The sequence below is a fragment of the Centroberyx affinis genome, unplaced genomic scaffold, assembly GCF_046629955.1.
Source record: "Centroberyx affinis isolate AG114_WGS23_722 - 3 ecotype Tasmania unplaced genomic scaffold, CSIRO-AGI_Caff_v1 ptg003541l_1, whole genome shotgun sequence".
Taxonomy (NCBI): Eukaryota; Metazoa; Chordata; class Actinopteri; order Beryciformes; family Berycidae; genus Centroberyx; species Centroberyx affinis.
Window position 1 is genome coordinate 11868 of NW_027281481.1, and position 23133 is coordinate 35000.

A 23133-nucleotide genomic window follows, 5' to 3' on the forward strand; every position below is an offset into this window, starting at 1 on the left:
AATAAATAAAGTAAAAAGATGCATTGCTCTCAGTGGGAAAACCACCATATAATACTGAAAGGTGGACTTTTTAGACATTTTCTGCCTTAAATAAAATAAGCATGTCTTCATAAGTCTAAGTCCACTTATTCCTACACTGGTGTGGTCATTAGTTCAGCATAAAAGGTGGTTCTAAAATAGCGATTCTTCACCCCCCCCTCCCCACAGATCTATCGTTCAGATGAGGGACGCCCACCTGTCCTCGTGCCTCCTGGCAGAGTGGCACTGGCTGGGTCCACTGCGGGGGAGCTGGGAGGTGAAAGGTCAGCCACTCTGTATGGCACATCCTATCCCCACCAGCAGGATGAAACGCTCCGGCGCTCAAAGACGCACGCGCAAACGCATACGCATACGCAAAGAGAAGTCACTCGCTGGCCAAAATGTCACGGCACTGCACACATAAAAGCACAAAGACCCACACACACACACACACACACACTCTCAAAACACCACGTTTCTATCTGATGTTGAGCTTGTGACTCAAATGGAGGAAATGCCCTTTCCCCACTTCTTTTTCGAGCATACGCACGCAGTACCGCTCATACGCTTTCGCTCGAAGTCCAGACGCACAGAACTTTAGTGAACACCAGCAGTGAATCACTCTTCCCACAAACCTCCATTTGAGACAAGAGCTTTCGTTGTAGAGAGGCTGGGTTGGAACATGCCGTCAGTATCACTCACTCAGTAATAACATAATTATCTAATAGGATATAATCACCTTCTCTTCCAATAAATAGGGAATTATTTCTGCCATTAAAGACTTTTGCGGAACCACTCTTCACCTCCTTAATCCAGCTTCCAAGTTTCTACATAAACCCTAGATTATGGCACAAGGAATAGTTACATCAGATGTTGTGCATTGGTATGTAAGAGCTATGGGCTACATCGGGTTACAAATAGATTATGTCGTCAAGTGATTGACAGCGTTGACTTGGCCCACTTATTAAGGGGTTCAGATGCTCCATTTAGCTCCAAGGTGCTGCTGGTGGCAGAGCGTGGCAGGGGGGTGGGAGTCGCTTGCAGTTACACCGCTGCCTCCCCCTCATTAGACGAGCTTGAATTGTTTTTTTTTGCCATAAATGAAAATGCAAAACGGCAACAGAGTTACACTCCAAAAATGTCTCCAGCCCCAAGGCCAGTCGTGTGTGTGTGTGTGTGTGTGTGTGTGTGTTTCTGTGTTTCTGTGTTTCTGTGTGTGCCTCTGTCTGTCTCAGCATGTGTCACCTCTAAGTGCTACACTCCTGTGGATGATGTGGACAGCAGGGGAATACTGTGTGTTTCTGCGCTTGTGTGCGTGTATATGTGTGTGTGTGTGTGTGTGTGTGTGTGTGTGTGTGTGTGTGTGTGTGGTTGTGTGTGTTTTGCATGTGTGCATATTAAGTTGGCTATGCTGCAGGGAGGTATTCAAGCATCCCTGTTGAGCAGAGATGACAGGAAATATTATTTTTGGACTTTGAGTTTTTAAACTCAGTTAATTTCTTCATCAAAACCGGCCTGAGGGAAATGGCTCTTTGAACTTCCAGTCTCTCTCTCTCTCTCTCTCTCTCTCTCTCTCTCTCTCTCTCTCTCTCTCTCTCTCTCTCACTCTCTCGTTCTCCTTCTGTTTCTCTCTTACACACACATACACACACACATCAAACTGATAAATGTATGCGTGGACAGTGTATCCAGTGGATCAGCATTTGTACTTGTTGCCATGCAGGGAGCTAATTATTTTTAATTGGGGACAAGGTCATTACACATGTAATTGGCTCCTTTACAGGGTGGAATTGATCATTTGATTGGTGTCACTTGAAGGTAAATGATTGGCTGGAGGGTTGAGACATATGTTAACAATAAGGTCACTTTGATCCTAATAAATTAAACTCGGTTAAGGGAGAACGTAGGATTTGTCTGTCTTATGTGTGTAATTGGATTGTTTTCCAGATTAATACACCTTGCTGTTGCTTTGATTGAGCGCATTACTTTTTGTGCAGACCCTTAACTAAACCTTTGTTGTCACACACTTGAGCACAATTTTCTACTGGCAATCTACTTGTACTGTACTTATTGTGTGTGTTTGTTTATTTGCTTGATTCAAATCTTTTATATTTTTTGGCAGTTTTACAAATATGTACATGCTGAGAAGTCTTAGCGCCATAATGGACAGGAAACTAAATGACACACATTCATGATTTGCTGTGTCATCTAGGACCCATATTAGTTCTGTGCCTTCATCAACCAGCCAATATTATTTTTTGGTAATTTTGCCTTTGTTAGATACATCAAAGTAGACAGTCAACTGAGCCACCAGGACATTCAAGCCAATATGACAAAATACTGTATAATGTAACAAAATACAACGCGCACTGCATTATGCATAAACCCTTGCACCAGTTCCCTGATTTTATAACCATGTAGTGTACAACTGCACTTAAGGATGGAGTGTTGGGACATAGCTGAGTCTGAGATGGTCATTATAATGTCTGTCTCTCTTCTCTTATTTACAGAGTCTGGGTTCTGCCGACCGGAAGGAGAGTCACCACAAGAAGTAAGTCCCTTCCATCCATCCATTGATCCCTTCAGCCATCCATCCCTCTCACCCACTATCTCTTCATCTCTCCATCCGTCCGTCCATATATTCCTCTCTTTTCCTTTTGTTTGGACAACTATTTGACTTGCCTTTCTAACTTTAGCTGCACCACCCTCCATGTGTGGGGGTTAAAATATCAAGCGCTCACATTGCTTTGCTTTTATAAATTCAGACTCCAATTGGAGCAAGAAAAGAGCAAAAGAAACCAGCTGGACATGATCACAGATTCAGGTCAATGGCTTTCAGCATTTGTCTGTCCCTCCACTATGGCACATGGTGTGCGGGACATGATGTTGTCATGGTGGCGTCTGTCTGTCTGTCTGTGTGCAGACACATTCTTGTGAACACAATAACTAAAGAACAATACATGATAGAAACTTCATACTGACACCAGAGTTTCCTCCTTCCTTCCTAGAAATGTGCATATTGATGAGGAGTCATGAGTTATGTGCAGACAAGTATATTGGCAAATATTTATTTATTGAAGCATCAATTAGCTTAATTAATGACCTCATTCATGTGTAATATAACATGGTGATTATTGCGGGACATTAGGCAGCTCAAGTGCCTCGTTTTACATGGAAACTACAAGCTGCTGAAGAATTTGAGCTGATTCATCTGTTTGGACGCAGAGAATTCCACAATGTTGAGCTTTTGAGGGAGGTGTGTGTTTGTGTGTGTGTGTGTGTGTGCGCACGTGTGTGGCCATGTGCGTGTGTGTTTGAAAGCATGCTAATTCTGTCTGAGCCTGGCCCATAATCCATGCTAATCTACGTGCCAATTATGCATACAGTGATACTTCCCTAGTCAGCCTGATTTTTCAGCGTGCCACTGTGTTGACTGACAAGAATCCACTTTAGTTAACTGCCCATGATTTGTGCCAGTCTCACTGCACCCCCCACCCACCCACACCCTCCCACCCACACTCCCACCCCTCCCACCCCCATGTAATTAAACACTAATTGTTTCTTGCATGGAACCAAAACAAAAACGCTCACAGATTGACTAATTGTTCTCACCTCTTTGTCCGAAAATGAACTGCTTGGACATCACTGCTGTGAAAGCATGATGGAAAGTTGGTTCCTCTATGAGAGTAAATTGAGAGTAATTTATGTTTTTCAGTATGTACCCGGCATATACTGTATGTGCGCATGCATGTATGCATGTGTATTTGTCAGTAATTGAAACTGCCTCTTCCAAGTGGTATCTCAAAAATAACATCCTCTGTGGGATTTGTGTCTCTCAGTGTGTGAGTGTGTGTGTGTGTTTGCAGATATATTGGCACCAAGAACAACACTATCAACACTATCAACAATACTGTAACAACAACACTATCTTTCTGACATATCTTGTTAATGTGACACTCAAATGCTGTGCCATGATAACTGAGCGGTAAAACAGTAAGGAGAGCAAAGCCTAGGTGACAGGATGAGATCGTTGTGTGTCCTCTCTGTCTTGTCCTGTGCAATTTAGTGTCTTGTCCTGTATAATGAGGGTCTTATACCATTAGGTGGCTGCTGTGTCTTGTCTTGTCTTGTCCTGTGTCCTGCCCTGCGCCACCTGCTGCTGTCCAATTCTGTGCGGTTGTGTCCTATAATTACCCAGAACAGGACAGAAATTGACTTGCTCCATCTTAACTTATATTAACTGTAAATAAACTGCCAAACTATTTAAAAGATACAAAAACGTTGCTGAGTTAACATAATGGCAACATAACGTGAACATGTAAGGAAGATTAGAAATCAGGTCTCTGATGTGGGATTCCACTGGCATTGTTAATATACTGTGCTGACTGTGTCACATAACCATGTAGGTGATTATCCAATTTTTCTCATTATCGCAGTCCACAACATTTCAAGATGCCAAATTTGGATTACTTTATGAATAAACAGGACACAACATGATCTAGCCCCTACTAGAGAATAGAGACCACAATTGTGCAGATCTAAATACTTATTCACAAATGGTTTGTTTTGTTTGAGAAAAACATCTGCTAGTTGTCTTCCTTTGAAAGTTATGCCATTGCTTTGAACTGTAACTTCAATGAGTGGAACCTTGCTTCGCAGTCTTTCTTTGCTACTTCCAAGCTGTCTCAAACAGCCAGGTACTCATGGAACTACTGTTTTTTCTATCTTCTTTTATCAGTCAGGTGTGTTTATGTATGTCCCCCAATAAAAGACAGCTTTCAACATTGTTGCTGTGCATTTGAATTGAGTGTCAGCGCTCGCGTGGTTTCATAGCAACAGGCTTCTCTTGTTTAACCACATGGAGGTCTGTGTGTGTGTGTGTGTGTGTGTGTGTGTGTGTGTCTCCAATCAGTCTCTGGGGCTGAATTCGAAGCAACATCTGAAAGCCTGAGTTTAGTTGTGTATCTGTAACAAGTAAGATGCAGAGATGCAGAGATAGAATTTGACCAGGCTGCACTGCGGACGCCATGCCGCATTCCTCTCCCTACACCTATGAAGTATTCACTGAAAATGTTTCCCATTAACCTCCATAACATTGCCATTCTAAAGCTCAGCTGCCAAAAGATAAAATAAAAACAAAAGTTAATCAAAAATGAATACAAAGCTTACAGGATCGTCTTACAGGATATGTCTGTGCTTACCTGCATGCCTGTGTGAGTTTGGAGGCTGATCTCTCTATGGCCCATAAGTCACATGGGCTCAATTATATATTCAGTGTGTACTTCCTTGTCATATCCAATGTGTCCCATGCTCACCACAGTGATGTGCCAGGTATGCTGGCACAGCGGGCAGTGTCTGTGCCAGAATGGGAGACATCTGTTGCCAGGAGACAAGCAGCTGTTTTCAAGGCCCAGCAGTCATGTGACATGAGTTGGCCCCAGAACGAGAGTGAATGGAAGAACTGTTCAATAGCCGCTCCAACACATTGGTCAAGTCCAGTGAATGTGCATAAATATACATATACAGTAAATATATACAGTATTCACACATATACAGTATGTATGCGCACACACACATACAAAAATGCATAGAGACACACACACACACACACACACACACATTCATCTTCTACATCTTTCCCCATCTGGAAGTCATTATTAACCTGGAGTACCAGTGACCACATACAGGCATTTCATCCATAACAAATGTGTGTGTGTATGTGTGTGTGTGTGTGTGTGTGTGTGTGTGTGTCCTTTAATACCCCATCCGTATTAGCTCATCCTCCACCATATTAACAATTATATCCTCTCATCTCTCTCTTTCTGTCTCTCTCTCTCGCTCTCTGTCTTACTCTCTCACTCTTGCTGGGTGCAGACAGTACAGGAAGGAAGGAGGAATGGAGGGATGGGAGGCCGGGGGGGTCGGGGGTACCGGGTGGGTGGGGGGGGGTCGGGGGGGCTGGAGGATGCTCCGCTTTTTTTTTTCAGGGCGGCGGAGCGAGGGATTTAGGTGCGGATGTCAGGGAAGAGAGACCTTGATTAGACTAATTTATTCACGGGAGCAGGCCATGTAATCGTTCTCAGATGGGGGTGAAGTGTGTGGGTGGGTGTGTGTATGTGAGACAGAATAACTTTAGGTGAAAGAGAGGGAATATTTGTGCACCAGCTATGCATCAAGCCTGACTCTTTGTTTTGCTTTGAGAGTAAAACCACATTCTATAGTGTAGCGCAATCTGTCACTGTCTTAACGATAAGATCCTTCATGGATCCACACAACAAACAGCCAGAGACAAGAACAATGCCACACTACTCCTTTAAGATTCATTCATCATTGCTGTATATCCTCCACAGTGTTGGACCTGTAGGATCTCCTTAAGGACCATTTCTTTAGCTGACCTAAATAGCTTCCAATAGATGGAATACTTGTGATGCATGTTATCCAACTTGCCATGCACTTGAGGAAAAACTGGACACACAACTCAAACCTTCTTAAAAACATATTGTTTGATGTTTTAAGGCACTTGAATAGCCTTTAAAGTTGTTTTACTGCCACTCTCCCCATATTTGAAGGACCTCTTGGCAACAGCTGCTGGTTGCCGTGGTTACAGGCGACACAGAGCCGAAGCCCTGCAGCAGTCAGTCCCGTGGTCCAGTGTCGGTGACATCACAGGCTGGATGAATTTCTGGTATCCTCAGTGTACACACAGAGTCCTGACTGGGACTGATCAGAATGTCTAATGTTGGAGACGAGAAGAGAGGGGACGAGAGGCGAGCAGAGGAGAGACAAGAGGAAAAGAAGAAAAGAGAAGAAACAAGTACAGATTATCTACAGTCCCATGCCGCATTTGTGGCTCCATAGTTGGTCAGCTGCCTTAATCTCTTCTGGCTTTACCTTGTGGCAAATGTGTACATTTGCTAGTTAACGTGAGTGCGAGGCTCTCTCACAGTCCTTGAGTGCCCTGCTGACTGTATACATATACTGTATATACTATATGTATATCCACAGATGTCACTGAGTACTACAGAAGCAAATCTGAAGAGGTAATTTGGCACATTTGTGCACATTTACAATTTTCCCATTTACTATATATATATATATATATATATATATATATATAGTATATATTCCCATGAGTCACTGTGTTGCACTGTCGCAGCAGTCCATGCAAACTTATTGAAAACCCAGACGCACGTTCTCCCGTTGTGTGATGTCATCAAACCTCATTTGAATTATGGGTTTTATTGAGTAAAGAAACAGTAGTTGAAAATGGTTCTGATCTCTTGTCCTGTAATTTAAACAGCAGACACACAATGAATATACTGACACGCACGCACACACATACACACACACACACACACACACACACACACACACAGATATTGCCCCCACATCTCTGTTTATCCTAATCTTTAGGTGACTTCTACCCACCCCCACCCACTTTCGGAAATAAGGGGAGAGAAAGAAAGACAGAGACAGACAGAGAGACAGACAAACAGACAGCGCAAGAGAGGGAGACCCTCACGTACAGAGAGAGAAGACCCACCCCGTCTCTCTCTCATCGCCCAGTGGGAGAGTCCAAGGTAGATTCTAGGAGAAAGCTAATAAGGGCTGAGGGTTCCCACTGTCTGACCGATGTGAAACATGCTCCCTCATTTTTCCAGGCTTTTTCTTTGAAACTATTTCTTTTTTTTATTTTTCCAGGGTTCTGAAATCCCAGTGTAAATACATATTGAGGAGTATTTACAATAGCGGTGATGGTGGTGGGAGAGGGAGCTAACTCAGCGGGCCGGAGGAGACTGCTGCTGGCTGACTATCTGAGTGTGTGACTATTTGTGCAGTTGATCCAGTGTGTATGTGTGTGTGTGTGTGTGTGTGTGTGTGTGTGTGTGTGTGTGCGCACGAGTGTTCTCTACAGCAAAGTGTGTGTGTGTGTGTGTTTGTGTGTGTGTGTGCAGTTGATCCAGTGTGTGTTTCACAACAAGAAGAGTGTATGTGTGTGAATGTTTGCAGCATGTATCCCTCTATCCCTGTTTGTGTGTGTATGTGTGTGTGTGTGTGTGTGTGTGTGTGACTGTGTGTGTGACTGTGTGTGTGTGTGTGCACGCTTATTTGATGTGGCTTGGCTGCAGTGATGTTGGGTTGTTTGAGAACTTCCCAAGAGCATGCTGCCAGGCCAAAGAACTGAGCAGGCAGAGACAGCCATTGTTTTGGTAAGGCACCCCGGCCATAATTTTTTTGTGTGTGTGTATGTGAGTGCGTGTGTGTGTGTATGTGTATGTGTGTGTGAGAGAGAGAGAGAGAGAAAGAGATACAGAGAGAGAGAGAGTTTAATTTGGTGTACTTTAACACTGGGATTCTGTGAAGCATGGTCTTTTCCATTCTGGCTCTTCAGATGCACAAACACACGCACGCACACACACACACACACACACACACACACACATACATAAAAAAACACAAACACTCCATCTTCATAACCACATTAGCTAAGGGAGTTCTCAGGGAAAATTTCTTTCTAACAAGTTGCACAACAAGTTGAATCCTTTACCAAACATCTCTCTCCCATTTGAAACCACACATCAAAATGGGCTCAGCTTTCCCAAAAACATCTCAACACTAAAGATCCTCATAGTCCGCTGGCTTACAACAGAGCAAATATGATTTCAGGATTTAAACTGCTTTTGGGAAAAACAGGCCAACTCAGCATTCTAACCGCGATCACCATTTTAAGGTCACTCCTTGACATTTTGGTCTGTTATTTTTCCTCACCAAGCCACTTGTCACATCTTGTGGAAAAAAGGTCTCCACAGCGGTGTACTTCGCTTAACCGAGGAACTACTTGTTAACATTGATAGAATTCCTCAATAGGAACCAGCATGATGGTTGGTTGAAGGTTCTGCAATCTACGACTTAACCTTTGAAGGTTTGGGTGGGGTGGGGGTGGGGGGGGGGAGCAATATGGCCGACATTCAAGTGGTCCATGTGTCGAAGTGTGAGGTGTTCGAAACTGCTGCTGCAACTGGAGGGGAAGAGAAAAGAGAGGTGGGACATAACCTTGTATAGGGTGATAAGAGATAGGTCTGGAATTGGTTGTGTGTGTGTGTGTGTGTGTGTGTGTGCGTGTGTGTGTGTGTGTGTGTGTGTGCGTGTGTGTGTGTGTGTGTGTGTGTGTGTGTGTGAGAGAGAGAGTGTAGTCCAGGCCTATCTCTTATCACCCTACACAAGGTGTTCTCCCACCTCCCACCACCTTCCACCTCTCCCCTGCTCTCCTTCTCTCTCTCCTAATACATTTGTATTACTTTACATGGAAGGACCTTCACTGACCACATGCATTCCCCAAACCTTATCCATAACCTTAACTCTCTCCACTCCATGCCTAACCTTAACCCTTACCCTAACCTAAACCTGATCCTAATAACCTTAATAGCCTCTTAAAAAACTTATTGGAAAATTGCCCTCACTTTGGAGGGCTTTTCTTGACTTTGTATATTTGTGAAGACATTTGGTCCTCATAAGTATAGAAATGCAAGAACACACACACACACGCTCTCTCTCTCTCTCTTTCTTTCTCTCTCTTTCTCTCTTCGAGGTTCCCGTCTCCTTTCCAGCATAAATAATCCCCACAGTCTGCTGGCTCGACCCTGATTGGAATCTCGACGCCGTGCTCAATTGTGGGTTGACGGGGAAAAGCGGGGTGCCCTGTGTGTGTGTGTGTGTGTGTGTATGTGTCTATGTATGAAGCTGCGTTAAGGCCATAAACAGCATACCAGAGGGGCGTCCACCTCTGTCAGGCCCAACCCTGAAAAACCTCAGCTCAATAAGGCAGGCGCACAGACCCACAGGCATGGACCCACATAACCTGTACAGACACATGCACTTAGATGATAACACACTTACTGTAATTGCAAGGACATGCAAATACTCAAACTGGCATGGATACACACTCATGTTCACTCCCTCTCCTTCCATTCATCCGTCCAGCCAACCAGTGAGCCATTAACCCACACAGGCAGACAGGAGTGCTGGGATACTGAGCGGACAGAGACAGGGGGGAGGATTCAGGCTCCACAAGGTTTTAGGAGCTTTTCTGTATCCTAGAGGAGGCCAGCTGGAGTCTTATGTGGACTTCTATCTGGAGATTCTGTGGAGATTTATTAGTGGTTAAGATGTGATGTGATGTGACGCGATGCGACACGATGTGAAGTGGTACAATACAATATGATATAGAATTTGATGATATCACACAGCACAAACGAATATTCTGATATGATAACATCCCATATATTGTATGAAATGATAGGATACCATATGATATTACACATGATAATTATATATATATGAAATCATATGTCACTGCTATTAGATACAATACACAAATAACGTGACGTGATGTGACGTCCTGGGATTTCAAGTGGTTAAGTGTCATTTTTTTCTGCTGGTGAGATCAGTGACTCATAGCGCTCATAGGTTCGATCAGATAAGTCCAACTCCTCAGTCAGTATGATACAGCACGACCTTGTTATTTCTTTCCTTGACTGTTATCCTCTTATAAAGCACTGGGTCAAGGCCTCTGCTCATTTAGGAAAGGTTATAGAGGGAAGTAATTGGCAGGACATAGTGATGTGTGTGCATGTGTATATGTAGTGTATCTTTGTATCTGTGTATATGTGTGTGTACATTTGCATATCTGTGTGACTGCATGCGCTATATGCATTGTGTACTCTACTGTATGTCCAATTGTGTGTTTACACTTCTCCCCAATGTGATAGCTATTAAATTGCCACAGATCAGTTTCTTCCAAGCGAAGAGAGTGGGGAGAGAAAACTGTCTGTGGTTCTGCTTGCTTCCCCCCTCTTTTGTTAGCGGTACTGTAGTCAAGCTACAGTCTCCAGTTTAGTTTAATAGTTTGCTGGCCTCAGCGCGCTTGTCAGCTCAATTCAAGACTAATTTGACTGCAGATCCATCATCTATCTGTCTCACTCGGTTGAGTCAGCCTTATGTTGCACATCAAATGCGGAGGGGGACACAGAGGGAATGGTGTCAAACACAACACCGCAGGGAGCCAGCCAGAGTGAAAAAAGACATTCAATCTCTCTGTCTTTTTTGTCCCTCTGCCGAATTCTATATGTGCCAACTCCATGGAAAACGGGAGTGAGGGAGCAAAGTAATGAAAGGGAGCCATTTGAGAAGAGAGATGAAACGATGAATGTGACTCAGAGATGTGCAAACGGAGGGATGAAGGGAAGGGAGCAGAGATGGAAATATCTCTATTTACCGTAGCGGGCGGATGGGCAGCATATGAGAAAATGTGCGCAGGGTGAAAATAGAGTCTCTTCCTTTGGCACATGACTGGTGTGACACACGATTAGATCATCAGGGCTTGAAGTTGAGGCAGTAATTGTTAAGATTTATTATTCAAGGCAATGAGCTGGCTGTCAAAGCCTGCTCTCTCCACTGGTCGCGAGTGGGTGCTAGAAAACTCAAGCCAACATTTTTGTTCATTAAGGATATTTTTGTGCTGATTTTAGTGATGCATTGTCTGATTTTGATGCATTATTACACACTAATTGGAAATAATTAAGTGTCATCTCTTACCAGTCCATTTCTTTTATTTCTTAAAGGACAGGTGTAATCCATAGAGAATTCTTTTTTACAAGCTTCTGAAAGAGAACCTGAGAAAAATCTAAAGTCAAATTATCATGAGTTAGATGCAACAGCAGTGTGCATCAGGTATCATGTGCAGAAGACTACAATGGCCGTTACCCCTCATTCATTGACCCCCTCCACCACCATCAATTACACTTCAAACAATTCAAATAATGTAATCCAATCACCAATGAGGGCAAAGCTTGTTAGCTTGAAGAAATATCAATATGTTTTATTGGTGAGACCGCAGTCCAAGTGAAATAAAAGAGGCTTCCACCGCGTAGGGAGACGTACACACAGACATGGGTTTGGACGGAGATGGTGAGTGGAAAACAAGGCTTTCTTTGAGCAAATTTTAATTAGCAATGTTCATAGCTTGGCTGCGCTCTTTTATGATTGGACCACTGAAAGCCTTTTTGTTTGCCTAATGAAACACTTTGAGGGGTACGTTCCTGGATCGAACTGTGTGTGTGTGTGTGTGTGTGTGTGTGTGTGTGGGCGGGGGGGGGTAATATGGGCGCACATACATGTGTTTGCACCCATGTGTGTATTTATGAGCACACACACCATTTGCATATGCATGCATTAGTTATATGCGTGTGTGCCCCCATACTTGAGTGAGTTTTCGGTATATTGGAGCTCCTTTGGCAGGCATACGGAGACATAGCAGGAGACAGAGATCAAACAAATCCCAGTGGTTTGTTTTCCCCCACTCCCAAAATTGTTTTCTTAGGTAGGCAGCCATTGCCCATAACTGCTGATACAGGGTCACATATTTGTCTATCCTGCTGATGGTTTACTGCAGATGAGTCTGTTATTTGGTAATCTGAACCAAGATCTGTGGTTAAGGGCAACCAACCTCAGACAGACCACATAGATTGTGTAATGCTTACTGTTCTGTTGGTTTCAATGGCATCTCTTCATAAACACATCTCACACAGAAACTTCTGGAATATGATCACAGAAGTTATGCAGAGCACTCGTGTCGTATTTTATCCCCTCTCTTCTTCAAATATCTAAATATAATATACCATCCAGGCAGGGATGCCCAAAAATAATAGTCTTGAACAACAGTAGCTTTGAAAAATGAAAGTCTTTAAATCAGGAGTATTGTTTGTAATTTAGGACTCAAATCACAATAATATTAAATATTATAATAAATGATAATAATAGGCTATAATAAATATTGTTTGCATAGTGTCTTTTATACAAATTACTTCAACTAAGTGCCTTGCAGTCAACGTAAATCAAATCATAAACATGCTAAACATAACAACATAGTGATAATTAAAACAAGAAACATAATAGCATCATAAGACACATTGCAGACAAACAGTGAGGGATCATTTTGGTAGAATTTTCTCAGATCTGATGCTTAATTATAGCGCACGCCCTTCATCCACAGTTTTTTGGGGGGATTGTTAATATTCATATACCATTTACTAATCAATAATCACACTGATGAATGTCATGTATACTATAAATAAGCTTCTACCTCTTAACATACAGTTAAATGTTGTCTTTGAGCTGCAGTGGGTTTGCCAGAATTCCACACAGTCTTAACTCTGGTCTCAAATAGCAGCGGGTTACTAAGGTTATGTGCGGGGTCAAAGTGCGCAGTCGATAGCTTTGTGTACCAAGGACAAGAACAATCAGTTCTTTAGCAGAGCTTGTTCTGCACATGAATACCTCTGAACACTTAATTGCTGCCATGGCAACAGAACAGAGAGGGAAAGTGACATTAGGTGAGTTGTTTGCAAGAAAGCGATCCATTGCAGTGTGAACGTGTGTGTGTACGGCGTGAAGTGTGTATGTGAGCGCAGGTCAACGTTTTCTCCGTATCGCCACACAAGCCATTCAGTGCTGACAAAAGCGCTCTTGTGCTGCGGGATCGGGGGAAAGTTACTAATGCTGGTAAGTTGGTAATCTAAGTCACACTGGAGTGAGGCAGTTGAGAGGGATATATCAGGAGCATTCTGTTATTCTGTCAGATATTCGGTTTTGTAGACACTGGCGCTGGAGCAAGGGGGGCCACGGGACTTTTGGAAGGTGAGAGAGAGACAGAAAATGAGAGAGAGTGAGAGAGAGAGAGAGAGAGAGAGAGATTGAGGGTTGTGGAGTACAGTTAAAAGACATGGGCAACATCTTACTAAAACCACTGACAGTTACTGATAGATTAATCTTCCCTAGATCTGACAATTGCTTTAAAACCACTTCTACCCTAAGCGCCCTCATGCAGGATCATCACATGTTTCACGGCCAAGCTTTGTTCATACCCACAGAATTTTATTTTAAATTCTAGTCAAGATCCTAAGGTTTCCAAAGATACCAAATATATCATGCTTAATTACAGGGTCATGTGTATAAAATGGTGCACAACATCTAGATTTTTTTTTTCCATTTGTTGTAATGGTGCAGCCATAAAAACATGACTTAGGTTTGAATATTTCACTCAGTAGCTTCAATGAAGCATTGGAACAAGCAGATACATACTATGGATGTGACTTTGTCAAACAGTTTGGAAAAAATGTTTTTCTAACTTCTACTTAAGAGGAAATTTAAGGTGAAACACAGGGTGCAAAGGGTTAAACTGGCTAAGAGTCACCAGTTCCTTCAGTGTTTCCCTCAAGTCTTTCTGCAGCATATTCCATGCAGTAGGGGCAGATATCAAAAGCTTCAGTGGTTGTGTGTGCAGGACACTATGGATTCAAGGTCACATCATTTTGCATTTCGGGATCTCACTTTCTTGGTGCATCAATCCACCAGCCTCAATTCCACGAGGAAACACAATCAAATGACTGTGTTTGTCTAACTTAGGAAACACCAGTAATATGAGAGAGAAAACATCAGTCTGATGAGAGGATAACTAATCGACTGGGCTATCCCGGTGCACATGGGCCTCCAAGGGGATTGCATCATCACAGTGAGCCCGCTGTGATGATGTTATCGGGGACAGCTGCATGGGGCGGAGCCAGGGCCGAGGCTCTCAGGGAGCCAAAAGCCAGCCAGTTGCCAGCAGATCCCCTCCGCTGAGACCCACCTGCTTCACACGTTCAGTTTTCCTCTAAACCCTACAAAGGGATTCCCTGATTCCTCATCTATGTCCATCGGGCCTACGTCTTTGAAGTCGTGATCCTATGTGTTTTGAAGGCATTGAAGTCATTATCCTATTGTGTGTTGTGTCATGTGTTTGATCCAAATGTGCGACTGAAGTTTTACAGGGAGCCGTTGCTATAACTATCGGTCTGAGGTTTAACATTATAGCTCTACATAAACCAAGCCAATTATGAACAACCAATGATGACCCAAAACCTTGTCTTAATTGCTTTTGTAGCTTATTTATGAATGAGTATCTCTCGGACCACTCTAAAGACTACAGTTGATGTTCAGGGAAGTCAACAGTGATGGCTGGCGGTAGCTGGCGAGCGCTCGGCAGTGGCACTAATTAAATTAAAAGCCCTTGAAGAGGGACAAGCCCGGCCTAGCTTAATCTACCATCAATTAGAGGTTGCTCTGCCATCTGACCAAAATCCCACACCCCACTTGTGTGATTCATACAGGAAAATATGCCTCTTTGTCTTCGAGGTCAACCAACTCTTTGGAGAAGCTGGCGGAGGGTCAGGAAACAGTAGTTGAGGGTGTAGGAGTGGGAAAGAAGGGGAGCTGGGTGGGGTGGGGGTTATTCTACTAGATAAGCCATAGCATGAGGTCATGGGCAATGAGAACTCATGCGTTCTCAGCTCAGCTTATGGCTCTTTATAGTGAAACAGCTGGTTCTAGGACACTGCTGTAGAAAATGTGAGAAAATTTGAAGGGTTTCATTCCAAAATGCTATATACCTTTCAGAAAAAAAATGACTCCCAAAAATTCAGCAAATATTTCAAAAATACAGATAATTCTATCCTCAGAAATATTTAATGCGGACAAAGGTCATATGGTGTAAGTTTAATAATAACTAAATAATGTGCTTTCTGTTTGCTTTAGGCACACATTAGGCACAGTATATCTAATATTGAAATAGACTCTTCATTTCTCTTCATTTCTTTCTCTTCATTTCTTCAGTTGGCGTTCATACAGTAGCGTGTTGATTTATGGTACCTGTCAAGGATGTGGATTTAGCTCAGCCTATTTTGAGAGAGAGATTAGATGAAGTTGGACAATGAGGCAATCTTATTGGGTTTTTTGTCAGTAAAAAAGTAAAAAAAAAAAAAAAAAAAAAAAGAGCAGAACATGTTCCAAGCAAGGTAACAGAATGCTCAGCCGCAAGAGGTTGGCATAGTATTGCAACTTTGAAAAGGGTTTCACTTTCGTTTCCAGGATCACAGCAGTCTTTTTTCGCCCCAATGCGAATGTTTACAAGTTAAGTCCATGATGTAATAAAGGCCTTGATCCAATTTCATCTTCTGGAGTAATCATTCTCTCAGATCTGATCAGTTTTTCATGGAAGTATTACAGTTGACAGGACGCTCTCAGACACTCCTGCCCTCTCTCTGAGGTAAAGCAGTCTCTTGGACAAAAACTTATGAATTACTCATTCAGTGTTCTGTCAGACCTCTGCATCATGACACCATGAAAAAAATGAGAATGTGACATTATGCCAGTTTGGCAGCTGAATTAGGTGCAGTTGGATGCATCACCACACTGTCACTCATCCATGTCACTGTTCAGTAATCAAGGGAACTCCATGAACTATTGTGAATGATTACATCAATGCTGTTTTATCAAAGCCTTATGTGAACTTTGATAGCTGCAGCATCTCACATAAACGAATGATAATGGTGGCAGAGACAAGCTTTGTGTCTGAGTGGCGGGGTGCACCCCAGTGGGGCGCTATCCTCAATCCACCCACCCTGCAGTTTGTCTCCAACAGAGCTCACCATGGAGACTAAAACGCTTTTTGGCTCGAGTTGAGAGGAGATCTATGTATGTGTGCGAGTATGTATGAGTCATCATTAGGGATGTTTGATCATTTCATAATGAAATGGAAACAGCATGTGTGTGAGATTAGGTGAAGAAGCAGTGCCGCACAATGGCATCGTTTTTGTATAATCTTCTATCATTTTGAAATAGTCATCATGACAAAATTAGTTGAACACTCCCATCATTTGGCCTTTTAAAGGATGAGTTTTTTCACCTTAGACTTCTCACATCCTTTGTTGCTTCAATGGATAATATGGTGAATCAAGTACAGTTACAGCTCAGAGATAACTTTATTTGCTTCGAAGGGCTCTCACTTACCTTGAAGTTATCCACTGATTTCTATTCAGTTTAGCTACATTTATATAAACCTTTGTTAAAAGGGTCTTTTTAATATTTACATCACATATTATAGTGCTCAGCTTAGGCAATGTCCTTCTATGAGCTCGGCTCTTTGATAGAAAATACTATTACATTTTGATTGGTCCCCACTGTTACCACAGCAATATTGCAATGCTGAATCTCATCAAATGTGTCTGGGCTGGAATGGAAGAAATATTACATTTCCTGTTTTTAATTTTGAGCGAAAGGTTGAGCTGGGACATTGGCAGCCCAGTAGAGGAGATTAAAATGTGTGTGACTTCACACACACATTTTTTCTGTGTAGAGATTTGGAGAAAATTAGGGAGGAAGTATGCGGCTTTCCCTGAAAGCTAATGTGTCCTCTGGGAACTGCAGCATTGTTACACTGTTTATCAACTTCACGGGTTGCATTTGCAACCCATGAGTTTTGTGATGCCTGTGAAACTGACTTTAGCATTAGGCTTGAAGTTGTTTTGGAGTTTTTTGTATGACAGTTCTAGTATTGAAGCCAGTATCCCTTTTTGTTAGAACAGTTTGACTTTGACCACCAGTGTTGGCCCCTCTGGGGTGCTCATACATACCACCACTTACTTTTGTCAAAAATCTTACAGACAAAAAATCTGATGTTTTTCAAGCAGCATGTTTTCTTATTAGCAATTATCAGTACTGAGAACTGGGGAACTGGAATGTCAGTGGTGATAGTGCACTGCCAGGTCAGCCAATGTTGGATGTTAACTGCTGTTGAAGTGTGTATGATGAAAGTTGAAAGTGCTTCAAAGTAGAATGTTGCTTGTTCAGCTACTGCAGAGAAATCTCCCTCGAGATATCAGTGTAAACCGCAGTGTAAACCTCATGGAGTGTTTTTCTGATTCATTCTTTTTTGCTCTTTCTCCCAGGTCAGAGTCGGGCATCTCCAAATTCACCCATCGCCTCTCCCTGAAAGAGCGTCCGGCCAAAGCAGAGAAGCCTGCCTCGGACAGACCTCCATCCTACAGGAGACGGTCTCTTAGTCTGGACTGGTAAGACCAAAGAGCGAACTGATGGCGTCAGAAGGCCGGTGCAAATCTCTTTATACTGAATCCCATTTTTTCATGAGCTCTATAAACTCTAAGGTTGTGATCAGTTACATGGCCTTCGCTACTTCCTCTCATAAATGTGGCCATGAAAAATGGCAGACAAAGGCAGGAAGCTGTTTCAACACTGAAATACTCTTCTTCCACACACTTTCCAAGTATCGCATTCTCAGACTGTGAGGGTTACGTGATTAAACAATACAGGACTCCATAAACTGGTGTCAGAAGCAGGATTCAGAATGGAAAGATCCATCCTGTAGCACTTATGATAACTTAAGTTCAAAAAGTAACACTTAACAAGAGAGAGTAAAGCTATGTGGGAGCCTTCCTGTAATGTGTTTGTCTGTGAAGGCAGTGCTGAGGTCGGTGGGGATTTGGGGCTGGTGGATGGGGGGAGAGGGTGGGGGGGGGGGAGTGGTGCCGGGGTCCTGCTCTGTCTCTGCGTCTGGGTTTCGTTGGAGAGCGCCAAGCAGCTCCAGTGGCGCCGGCTCATCTTGCTCTTGTAAAGCTCCAGTCCTCAGGCAGCCGATGAAAGGAGTTTGAAAGCCTTCCATCACGAGGCTGCCTTCCCGTCCCCACCCATGGGAATCCTTCCCACTCTCCTCTCTCCTCACCCGGCCTCTCTGCCTCCACTCGTTTATCTACCCATCCATCCTGCTGTCCGTCCATCTGGCTTCCCCCCTGAGCTTCCTGCTATGCACTCTTGGCTCTTCCCCTATACTTCTTCCCTCACCATTGGGAAAATAGCCTGGGGCTAAAGCGGATCTTACACTTCCTTTGCACTTCATTTTGTCAAGTAAAAAATATCCAAAAAGTCACGGGTCTAAACAGTTTCCAGGTTTGTAATTGTTGAGCGGGGATTACGGTACCTATGCAGTGGAGTTCCTCTGCGGTTTGCGGAGTTACAGGTGTAGGGTTCTCTGAGGTCCTATTGAGCCGCGCTACGGCCTAGTGTGAGGTCTTACAAGGTCTTACAAGGTCTTTCGCGGGCCTTATGAGGCCTACTGTGTGGTCTCGGACCGACGCTGCGATGTGTGGTCCACCAGCAGAGGTGCGGTGTTAAGTGTGTGAGCGGCGGCGTGCAGTGTGAGGTCCTTTTCTTTAACAGCTCCGTGTTTTTCTCCCATGTTGCTGGAGAAGGGACCTGGCCTTTAAAGTTCAGGCCCCGATTGATGTGGTCTGGTTTTAATGAAACACAGTGGGTAGATTGGACATGCTCATTTACGAGAGGGATGGGGGGGAGGGGGGGTCGACTACAGCTGGATTCTGACTTTCTCCGGGCGAGCCACTGTTACAGGAGAGCGACTGGCCTTTTGTGACATAATAAACAGGGGACCCTGGGAGGAGAGACTCAAGGTTGAGGGCTGAGTCATGCTACTGGGAGGTGAAACAGGGTCAGTGCGGCTCCTGACGAGACCGGCACAGCCCCTCTGGAATGCACAGTCATCACACCAGTCAGAAGGAAAACATGTGTGCTAGTAGCATCTATTGAAAACATCCCACCAGCCACTTGCATATTTGGAATTGTTTTACATTTATAGCACTTCCTGGAGTCTCTGTAAGCAATCTGTTGTTACTGCATTTTTCAGAAATAATTGTTATCGCAGAGCTATTTTTTTCTATGTACTTTTTCGACCACTTTTTGTAAGATAAGAGATAAGGCTTCTTGCTTTGTTGTTTTGTGCAGCGGTTGTACAAGTGGGTATTCTGCTTTTCATCTATCTGCATCAAAAAAATGCAAGATCCAATGTGAGAATTATTTCTGCTAACACTGTAAAACAGTCTCAAACACGTCCCACAAGTTTAACCAGGAGTAATGCGAGACAACCTTTATATAAAATAGCAAGCTGGGAGCCTACCAGCAGCCCACCGCAGTAAAGCAGCCTCAGGTGGCTCAACGCTTTACCATCTATTTAGTGGACCATTGCCGTTTATGTCGATTTGAGTCAGGTACCCAAACAAACTGTGACTATTAAGGGAATTCTGAGCCAAGGCAGCCCATATACAAGGTTGAAATAGGAGCTGTTTTGTAGCTTTATCAAAGTCTCTGAGAGCTGGCTGGGCCTTGGGAAAACGCGATAATAAAAGATAATGGCAGTGTTATTGTTATTGGTAATCATAGTAAATGGGCTCTAGGGGTACGGGTGGGGAAAGGAGTGGAAGGAGGGTGGCAAGGGAGGTTTTGCGGCAGTGTTGGAGCACAGCAGAGTAAGGGGGTATTGGCTGCCTCTCAAGATTACTGACTGTCTGCAACATATTGAAGCATTTTGTCGGGAAACCATCAGTGATGATCATTTTTGAGAGCTACAGCGGCGATGTCCTTGGGTGAATTCAAAATGGTGGTTTCTGAATACAAGGATTCTGAATAAAAATGTAAGTTTACTTCTGGATCTCTGAAGCCATTCCTGGACCTAGCCCCATTCGATTGTAAGGGAATACCTTGCACGTTGAGAACATCAGTGTAATATATAAACTTCTATGCTTGACCTAACATAGGTCTGTTTCCCAATGAAGTATATATTTGCTGCCTGGCTTCCCTTGCATGATGTGGAGACAGGAGACATCCAGCAGAGTCTTAGCGTCAATGCCGGGGCTATAAAGGGATACTGGTTCTGCTCCAGCGTAGGCCCAGTTAATAAGACTTTATTTCCATATCCTCTCATGGGGACAGAGAGAGGCAGTTCCAGCCCTTTGCCAAAACCCCTGAGTACAATGGAGAGGCAGCCATGAATGTCGGCCAAGCCGTTTTTATTTCCCATAACAGTTCCCCCGCAGTATGCCTGGAGAGGAAACTCTATACGTAAGTGCTTAAACATCGACATGTAACATTGCGTTCTGCGCTCGAACCGAATTCACCTCACAAATGAAACTTGAAATTTGAAAGTGTGGTGTTGGCACCGGACCAATATGTGTTTGCATGTGTCGTGTGTATGTGTGTGTGTGTGTGTGTGTGTGTGTGTGTGGTTGTGCGGCATGCATCGGAGGGTTTATAGCCCCACCGTCCCAGCAGGCCCCTTTGCTCTGCCCGGTGCCACTCTGTCTTCAGGGATGACTCGGAGCTGACAGCCCTCTCAGGATGACGTCTTAACTTGGATGTCAGGAGAGAAACCAACCTCCCCTTCTCGTACTCTATATATTTACACACACACACACACACAGACACACACACACACACACACGTGCAGACACTCATGCCTGCACACAGTCTGCCTTTCGATATTCACACTCACACATGTACATGAGCAAACACACATTGCAATAGTTAGCATTTTGTTGAGCTGGGTGTGTATGGGGGGGGTATGGGGTATGGGGGTTACCAAGCACTAATCCCTATGAATTTTGCACAAAGGGAATAAAAAGGGAGATAGAGAGCGGCTCAGGTTTAAAAAAAAAAAAAATCCTAAAAGTCTCAGTGGAAAAAGCAGGGCAATGCTCTAGGGGCCCGGGTGTAAAGCGGTTTTGGACACAGCGCCACTCGCCTCATTTGGTTCTAATTTGTTTTAATATTCCCCGCTCTTTCTTTTTCTTTCTCTCCTTCTCCTTCTCTCCTTTCTTCTGTGGCTGAGAGCTGTCAGTTCAAACGAGAAGGACAAATGAGGAGGTTATGGAAGCCTGTAATGTTTCTCTTTAGATATTCTGATCTGAAGATATTGTTAGAGATTGCTGCGAAACAGGATGGATCCTTGCTTGTGCTGGAATAATGTATATTCTACGGCTTCACAGTGGTTAGAAAAAATGCATAACATTATTTCTCTATATGTAATTGGCTGGCATTTTTTTGTATGAATTTATTTCTAAAGCCCTTTGCCTTTCCATCTAAAATATAAGATAGTTTTGATTTGTTTAACAGTTTTTTGGTCGCTGCATAATTCCATTTGTGTTATTTCATAGTTTTGATGTCTTTACTATTTTTCTAAAATGTGGGAAATAGTAAAAATAAAGAAAAATCTGGTGTGTCCAAACTTTTGACTGGTAGTGTATGTGCTTTACATGGGCAATGACCTTAACTTGAGAGCAAGTATGATTTTCAGTGCCGATTGTTAAATGCCATCAGAAAAAAAAAAAACTTTCTAAAGACATTTGTGCTGTGTTTAATGACACTACTGCACCAAAACATAATCTCTTGCATTTAACCGAGAAACCTTTGAGGACATAGGACACCTTTTCCTCAGAACAAAACTGTTTATTTGTGCTGTTTCAGGTGTCCTATTTAGGTTTGTGCTCCAACTGCTTTTTGGCCCGCAGTATTAATTTGTTGAGGCTGAGTTGTTGGCGAGATGAGAGACTATAGATTCCAGTCCACAGGAGGGAGCAGAATTTCTGCTTACCTCTCTGCTTTTGGATAGGCTAAGGGCTATTCTTTCACACACACACACACACACAAACACACACACGCACACACACACACACACACATACACACACTCACCCACAAATGTATGCACTCACACACACACACACACAGACACAGACATGCGTGCTCACATGCATACACAGAAATTGACATTCACAGACTCAGCCACACATGCACCCACAATAAATGCATTCAGACACGTGCACACACACAAACACACACACACACACACACACACACACACACACAAACACACACACACACACACACACACACACACACACACACTGTGTCCTAGACTGTGGATGCTGTGGCTGCAGTAGGGGAGATTTATGAGGCTGGCTCCCTCTTGTCCTGTGTGTCTCCGACTCTATACTCTGGTTTCCACTCCAAACCTCAACTCAGCACACAGACACAGAGAGAGACAGGGGGTGGGGAGGGGGGCTGAAGGAGGGAGGGAGGTAGACTGAAAGAGAGAAAGGGGGGGGGGGGGGGGGTGCAGGAGGAGAGAGGGAGGGATATGAAGGAAAAAAAGGGAATGTCAGAGAGGACTGAAATAGGTGAGAGGAGCAGGAGGGGGAGGAAAGAGGAGATGGGGGAGTAGAGGAGGAGAGAGTGAGAGAGTGAGATTGAAAGGCAGATGAAAAGACAGATTGAAAAGATGATGGAGAGAGACAGCGAGAGAGAGTGACGAAGAGCTCTGAAAAGTGGACTGTGGAGAGCTGGAAGGAGAGAGGCAGAGAGGAGGGGGATAAGTTACAAA

General features: G+C 43.6%; 1 protein-coding gene across 1 annotated transcript in view; it reads left to right on the forward strand.

Annotated features, from left to right (window-relative positions):
- Window positions 1–220: 220 nt before the first annotated feature.
- The window catches only part of LOC139661523 (ankyrin repeat and fibronectin type-III domain-containing protein 1-like), a 53661-nt gene continuing 30748 nt past the window's right edge, over window positions 221–23133 (forward strand). The window contains exons 1-3 of the mRNA XM_071539980.1: window positions 221–302; window positions 1254–1311; window positions 17841–17963. Coding sequence (XP_071396081.1) covers window positions 221–302; window positions 1254–1311; window positions 17841–17963 — 263 coding nt within the window. The remainder of the gene's footprint in view (window positions 303–1253; window positions 1312–17840; window positions 17964–23133) is intronic.